This window comes from Hipposideros armiger, unplaced genomic scaffold (genome assembly GCF_001890085.2).
Source record: "Hipposideros armiger isolate ML-2016 unplaced genomic scaffold, ASM189008v1 scaffold_530, whole genome shotgun sequence".
NCBI classification, from domain to species: domain Eukaryota; kingdom Metazoa; phylum Chordata; class Mammalia; order Chiroptera; family Hipposideridae; genus Hipposideros; species Hipposideros armiger.
The window spans coordinates 748,865-756,692 of NW_017731880.1; the positions used below are offsets into that span (position 1 = coordinate 748,865).

The 7,828-nt window shown below is 56.9% G+C and overlaps 1 protein-coding gene across 1 annotated transcript in view; it reads right to left on the reverse strand.

The window, feature by feature from the left end:
• Positions 1–419: 419 nt before the first annotated feature.
• Positions 420–7,828, reverse strand: part of TTLL8 (tubulin tyrosine ligase like 8) — a 42,222-nt gene continuing 34,813 nt past the window's right edge. The window contains exons 9-11 of the mRNA XM_019668545.1: positions 4,350–4,498; positions 2,016–2,259; positions 420–1,062 (exon numbers count right to left, since the gene is read on the reverse strand). Of these exons, the coding sequence (XP_019524090.1) occupies positions 420–1,062; positions 2,016–2,259; positions 4,350–4,498 (1,036 nt within the window). The remainder of the gene's footprint in view (positions 1,063–2,015; positions 2,260–4,349; positions 4,499–7,828) is intronic.

Below are 7,828 nucleotides of genomic sequence, written 5' to 3' on the forward strand. Positions count from 1 at the left end.
CATGGGACGGTGGCAGCCCCACAGCGGGCTGGGGAGAGGTGGGCGAGGTTAGGGGCCCAGAGTTCCTGGGCCCCGACAGCCAGGCTAAGGCCTCAAAGGCCAGCATTGACCACCCTTCCCGACGGCTGGGCTGCCCACTGGGTCGCTCCTCCAGGGCGGCCTGGGCGCGGGGCCCCAGCCACGGAGCCAAGGTCAGCCCCAAAGCCCCCACCCAGCCTGGCCACTGGCCCTGCAGGAAGACTCCCTGTGAGGAGCAGACCCCTGGAAAGACCCTTGAAGGAGGGTGCAGTGTCAACAAAGGAACAGCCTAGAAGGACCTGGAGGCCGTGGACATCCTGCCAGCCCAGGTCAGGCGGTGGCCACAGGCTGGGGGGCTGGAGAGAAGGAGGAAGAAGGCTGGGCGGTGAAGGCCGGTTTGGCTAGGGGAGCCCCCGGGCAGTCTGGAGTGACCCCTTTGCCTGGTTTGCATGAGGTGGCCCCCAGGAGGCACCAGGCCCTCGGGACACCCGGCTTGAGGGCGAGACTACGGTCCTCCTGGCCAGGCAGGGCTGGGGCCTTGTGTGGCTTCCCTGGGCAGGATCACAGGTGTTCCCCCGCCTCCCTCGGCCCCAGCTGAGCACCCCCACCTGTCTGCACAGCAGCTCGAAGTTGCCGACGTCACAGCAGTGGCCGTCCCTGCGGCCCACCACCACCCTGATGACATCCTCCTGTACCTGCGCACAGAGCTGGGCGGTGACAGGCGTGGACGCGTGCATGGTGGGGCTGGAGTTGATCTCAATGAGCCAGGGCCTGAAGTCGTGCCCGAGCACGAAGTCGGCGCCGTAGAGCTCGAAGCTGTTCTGACGCGGCTCCACACGGCTCTGGGCCATCTGCATGGTGTCGGCCACAGCCTGCTTCATGGACGGATAGATGACGCCGCCCCACGCAGACCCCTGGCCCCTCTGCTGCAGGTACTGCCGGAACCGGCTGCTGGTCCACATGTTGTGTTGCGGCAGCAGCGTGCTGCGGCCCCTGTCGTTTTTCAGGTGCTTCTGGATGGAGTTGTTACACAGGTGGATGGCACTGCAAAGTAAGGCCGGGTCAGGCCAGCCACCCCGGGACCCGGACCCGATGCCGGCTGCCCCCGGCACAAGGTCACGCTCCGAAGGCTCCCCTCCTGCCGGCCCTTGTCTCGCCTGGGGGACCCCATGCACTGTGCAGGGGTGCGGGCAGGGGAGAGAGCAGAAGCCCAGCAGCCCAGAGCCACCAACTAGGAGCCTCAGTGTCCACACTGGCACATGCCAATCGAGCTGGTCTCATGAGAAAGGTTCAGTAACTGTGAACTTTTCAATTCATTCATTCATACTCTGGCCTTGCTCTCAGCAGGATAGAAACAGAGTGGCATCTAGGAGGTTATAAAGCACCATGGGTCCTGTCATAGTCATTTTCATTTAAATGAGTCCGGTGCCCTTCCATCTGGCTCTGGGTGGCGAGGCCACCCCTGTGGCTGTGGGCAACTTACACTCTGTAAGACATGAAAAAAGAAACGAGAGGCAGGTACACAGAAGAGACGCGCCCAGAGCGGCGGGGTGCGGAGCGGACCGGCAGTGTGCACCGCACACCTGCCCTTGGCTTTTTGTCAGGACGTGCCAGGCTGGGCGATGCCTGTTCAGGCGCTTCTCCCGTCAGCCTGGGGTGAGGGTGTCCCGGATGGAGTAGCGGGGCTCAGGCAGTGTAAGGGAGGTGCTTTCAGGGTTTTCTGAAGATTCGCACTTCATGGGCGTGCAGAGCGCTGGCTTCGTGGGGCAGCGGGCCTGGGCCCGTCCCTTGGGAAGCGAGGTCATTTAACCTCCCTGAACCTCAGAGCTCCCATCTGTGCCTCATATGGTGGTGGGTGACAGCAGACATGGCCTGGGCGCCCTCCCCCACCCCCGCCCCCGCCCCATGCACACAGGACGGAGCCTCGTGCTACAGGTACTGGTGGGAGCGCCATGTGTCCTTGCCCCCGACGGTGCCAAGCTGACCCCCCTACTGACCTGTCCAGATCGTCCAGGGAGAAGCGCCGCGTGGAGAACCGCAGGTAGCTCTCCTTGTAGAACCAGATGGTCAGGGGGTTCCAGTCGGTGACCAGGAACCACTGCCTGATGTCGAACTTGGTGTCATAGATGAGCAGGGGCGTCTCGATGTACTTCTGCACCACCCACTTGCTGTCCTTGGCAGGGAGGTGGTCTGGGGCCTCCAGCTCCAGGATCTCCTCCACGCGGTTCATGCACACTATGTCTGCAAGAGGCCCCCCGCTCAGCCCCAGGGCGGCAGGTGTGGTCGGCTCAGCCCTGAGACCCCTGCTGGCTCTGGTCCCACCAGGGGCAGCATGGCTGAGTGGTGCAGGTGGGGAAGGCTTTGCCCTCAGGCCGAGGCTGCAGCCATGCAGCCCCCAAGACTCTAGAGACAACACGAGGATGGGGAGGAGCAGAGATAGGGGCAGAGGCAGCAAGAGGTGGCCAGTGAGTGGCGGGTGTGGACAAACAAGGGAGCAGGGCCGGCTCTGTGGGCCTCAGACCAGCAGGCGGAGCAGGGGGTGCTCTGCTAGGTGCGAGGGTCCAGGGAGGCCTCACACCCCACAGTAAATGGGGGAGCCGGGGAAGGGTGCTGATGTTCACCCACATGTGGCTCTCCACCACTTTACAGGAGGGTTTACAATTTCTCACGCTCACCCCCCAAAGTTAGGCCACATGACTGTGGTGCTCAGTGACATCTAAGCAGAAGTGCTGTGCACCTCTCTGGGCTACAGCATTTAATGTCACCTACAGACCCTCCAGCCTTCTCTGACAACCCTAAAGCCTGTAGGGAGTGGTGACACAAGATGGCAGGGGGACTTTGATGGGCAGAGTCCCCCCATGCCATCCTCCCATGCCAACCTGCAATGGACAAGCATGAGATGAACTTGGCGAGAGTTGCTCATGGTCTCAGTGAGGCCACTGAGGTTTGGGGACGGTTTGTTACTTGGCACAATCTGCCCTATCCTGACCGATACAAGGGTGGAGAGCAGCAGCCTCTGCAGAGGCCCAGAGGCGCCAGCGGCACGGGCATCAGGGTTAGCTTTCCTCACAAAATACATGACCAGTTTCTTCAGTTACAGTAAGTTGAGACCTTGTCATCCTGAAACAAAAGTCTAGGACAAAGCAGCAAAGCGTTGAAGTTATCCTGTGCCAAGAGCAGGGAGGGGCACGGAGGTGGGGGCAGAGCCAGCGACTGGGCGGAGAGCGGTGCATTCAGTTTTGAACAAGTGGGTTGGAGGCCTCTGTGCGGTGTCCCTGGGGATGCAGGTACCTGAGTGAGAGGAAGGCCTGGCCTGATTGAAGAGTTTTTGTTGTTCTCATTATTGTTTTAAATTCACAAGTTCATTTTTATGTGATTTTTAAAAAATCTATTAATTTGATATTATTGCATTCAGTGCTAAACATCTTCCTTGAAATGTTCTCTCCTCTGGGCCCCCACTCGCTCTCCTTCAGGGCCCTTTCCTGGCCGGGGCAGGGCTGCTCCCCAGGCTCTGTCCTGAGTCAGCGCCTCCTGACGGCAGCGCTATCTGCTGGCGGCTCCCTCTTCCAATAACTCGAGGGGCCTCATAGAATATCCAAATGAAAAGAAAAGTCTAGTTATAGTCTCAGGAAACTGAAACCATCATAGAACATAAACAAGAGGATGCAGCTAAGGCCACATGCAGAGGAAATTGCGTAGCCATGAAGCTGTATTGTTGTACAAGAAAGACTGGAAATAAATCAGCTTAGCCTTTAAGTCAGAGCCAAGGCGGGAAGAATCCCTCACAGGAATATCAAATGCAACCAAAAGTTGATTCTTTGAATAATATTACAAAACCACCCTGAAATCTTGTTTTATATAAAAGAACACAGTATTCACCATTAGGAATAAAAAAGAGAACACGGCCACAACAGGAAAGCTGCACACGCGGTCACCATGGGCAAAACCAACACGGTGTGAAGTGGCCCCAAGAGCTCCCGGGCTCACGGTGAGTTTGTGATGAACCCGAGGAGTCGGAAGTCCTCTGCTGCTGGAGGTGGGAGTCCCCATCCTCTCCGTGGCTAGCACAAGCCTGTTGCCAAGATCCATCAAGATAAAAAACCGTAGCTCCGTTTCACTTAGGAATATGATGGGGACAACCCAATTCACTAGCAGAGCTCAGAACATAAGCCCAGAGACCTGTCCTGTTCAGGTGTCCGTTCCTGGGACCCACTGGGTGCCTGCGAATCCTGAGTCCCCACAGACCCTAGTATCCAGCCTGCTCTGCTGCCACGGCGGGCTGTCTCCACTGGCCCTGGCGGGGGACCTGGCCACGTGGCCTCTGAACTCACCTCGGCCCCGGGACTTGGCTGCGGGCTTGACAATCCAGATGTTTTGAAGCCCGTCGATCTCCATCTGAGGGTTCACGGATGAGATTTTATTCAGCAGAGCCTGGCACTGTGAGAAGTGATTTTCTGAATTGGAGATGTAAGCGTCACCGCTACAAAGCAAAACCCAGGAGGTGTGTGAGGCTCTGAGGGCAACGCTCGAACTCTATTGACCAGGTCCGGGAAGGGTGGGCCTAGAGCTTCTGCGGGCTGAGGGGCTGCTGGCCCACGACTGGCCAAGGCTGCTCTTGGCCAGGCTGTGTGGAGACTAGGGACCCCGATCTGTGTACCCAGATGCATGTACACCCCATGAGCACCTGCCTGGCCTGAGTAAAGGCTCAGGGAGACAAAAGTGGGGCCCCATGTCCATGTGCCCCATGTGTCTGTGTGTCCAGAGGTCAGTGGTGCTTGGGAAGGCATCTCACCTGACGGGAAGGCTGACGAGCCCATGCTGGCTGCATTTGTGTCCTGCAGCTAACGCGGGCTGGGTGCCAGCTTCATGTCCCACAGGCTGACTGTCCATCAGACCAGCTGGTGGCTGCACAGTCATGGCAGCAATGGGGTTGGGCCAAGAAGCCACCATAATTTAAGGGGACAAAGGCAGGGAGGATGGTAGAACTCCCTGAGTGGCTTTTAGAGCTTGGTGGTGCAGTACGAACACCTGGGACAAGGAAACCTGACCCCAGGGCCGCATCAGGCCCCCACACGTGGATGGACTGCAGCAGAGAGCGGTGGGAACCAAGCTTTTGGGGACACAGCTGTCTGTGCACAATGTTCTATTCACACCTGCTAGGGATAGGCGGGCAACACGGAAGGGAACAGTGAAGTGTGAGTGTCCCTGAGGACGGGGAAGCAGACCCCACCCTTGTGGAGCTGGGTTGGGGCACGAGAAGGCAGGAACCGCTGGTGGTGCAGGCCCTTCCCTGGGTGCAGGGAATGTGGGGACATGCCACACGGGGCCATGTCCTCTGGTTCTAACTGGACACGCTGAGGGGAGCCCTCAGGCCCAGGCCCTCCTTTGTAGTAAGAGTGCTCTCTCCGACCCTTGGATGACAACAGGATGTGGTGGCAGTGGGCGCGAGTCCCACGCTCTCTGTAACGGTCTGGCTGGCAGCAGGCTGGCCCCAGACACTGTGGTGAAATATGCCAGGTCGCCAAGCGTGTNTTCCCCGATTCCCCAACGCTGTTCCCTGCCCCAATTCCCCAATAAAATCTTAAAAAAAAAAATTGTGTATGTGAAAAACCCCAAAAGAATCTTCAAATATATTATTAGAATGAATGGAAATGCTAGCTGGATGGTTGGATTAAAAAATAGTTTCGCAAAATCAATTTCATTTCTATCACCCAGCCAGAATTTATAGGAAAAAAACTAAAAAGTTGATACTATTTAGAACAGAATAAAAGATAAAACACACATCAATCTAAACATAACCAAAAAAAGTGCAAGACAATTATAAAAAAAATTCTAGGAGTTTATTGAAAGACATTATAGGATAAGTAAATGGAGAGCTATACCACATTCATAGATTGTAAGACTCGATAATGTAAATAAATCAGTCCTCCCCAAACTGGTACATGAATTTAACTCAATCTCCACAAAAACTTTTTAGCTTTTATTTAGTTATTTTTTGGTGGACCTTGACAGTCTGATCATCCAACTTGCCTGGAAGTGCAGGGGGGTCGAGAACGGCCAAGTTGTTTCCAAACAAGAAAAGCAAGGTTGTGGGCCCTGCCTGACCAGTGCCACGACGCCCTGCAAAGCGACAGAAATGGAGACGTGTGGCACTGGCCCAGAGCAGACGGGCAGCCCAAGGGAGCTGGCCAGGAGTCGGGAGACACCGACAGGCAGCCACAGCGGCCTGCCGAGTGGGGGAGGGGCTTCCCCGTGGGACCCGCCGGGTATCCAGGTCTCACACCACTTGCCAAATCAACTCTTGGCACATTCAAGACCGAAACGTACGGGCAACGCTTCTCGAAGACGCCACTGGAGGTGATCTCCACGGCCTCGGGTACCGACACCAGCCACAGAAATCACCAACCACAGAGGCAAAGGCTGCCCGGTTTGAGTTTATTAAAGTTAAGGTTGCTTTACATCAAAAGACACTGTAAATGAATGAAAAGACAAATCATAAAGTGGGAGCCGGCGTTTGTGACGCAAATCAACCGAAGGAGGGGAATTAAGAAGAGCCGTCACTCCTACAAATCAACAAGCAAGAGCCATGATTCTAAGGACAACTAGACAAAAGACTTGAGAGGGTACTTTTCAGGGCAGGACTCCTAAGTGGCCGTCACATGTCTGAAAATGGGCCATTTTACTGGGAAGTACAAACAACGTAGGCGAGCGCCATCACACTCTCTCCAGAGGCAAACATCGGATGTTCGTGGACGCCGCGTGCTGACAATGACGGGCGCAATGGCCAGTCACCTGTGCAAGCCCTCTGGCCACACTTACGATACCCAGGGCACCGGTGTAACCATCCCACCATCTCCACCAGATTCAAGTCCACTTGGAATCTGTGAAAGGATCTTTGCGGATGTAATCAAGTTAAGATGAGGGCACCTGGAGCGGGGCAGGCCTGATCCAACAACAGTGGCCTTATTAGAAGGAGCCTGGGACACGGAGAGGCTGGGGAGTGCGTCTGTAAGCCAAGGGACGCCAGGGGTTGCCAGCAGCCAGCAGAGGCTGGAAGAGGCAAGGAGGACTGCCCCCCACGGCCTGTGGCAGAGCAGGTCCTCCCCCACCTGGAGTGCCAGCAGCCGTCACTGGGAGGGAATCGATTCTGTTGTTTAAGCCGCCAAGTCTGGTGCTTTGTTACAGCAGCTAATGAGCTGTGTGCGCCCGGCCGGTGGGCAGTTGCCCTCCAGGAAGGCACCTGCCTGTCGAGAGCTACACAGTGTATCGTGGAAGAGGAGACATTTTCTCAAAATAGTGAAAAATCTGGAAATCACCCAGATTTCCAGAGGCGAGTTGCTAAGGGGTGGGGCTGACGGGCGTTTTGGTAACAGAGGGGACGTGGTGTGAAGAGGGTGGGCAGCACTGGCAGGACTGGGCAGCGAGCCACGTGTGCATTCGTTCTACAAACATTTGCTGATCACCCGCTCTGTGCCAGCACAGCCCTCAGGAGCTTAGCTCTGGTGGGAGACGATGCCCAGGAGACAGACAGACAGACGGGCAAAGGGGTTGCTGGTGCCGGGGCCAGAGAGGCAGAGAGCCGGAGACCCAGGTAGGAGGAGGGAACGGCGGGTCCAGGTATCCAGGTGTGTCTGGGGAGGTAGGGCCGTGGGGCAGAGCAGGCAGCGTGTGGGCCTGCCCGAGACTTTTCGTCGCACACACTCTCTGGCCCAGTACTGGATGTCAGGGACCACTGGAAGCAGTGGGGTGCAGACAGCACCCAGCCACCCCCAGGACTCAGGCCGCCCCGCCCTGTCTCCCTGTGCTCCTG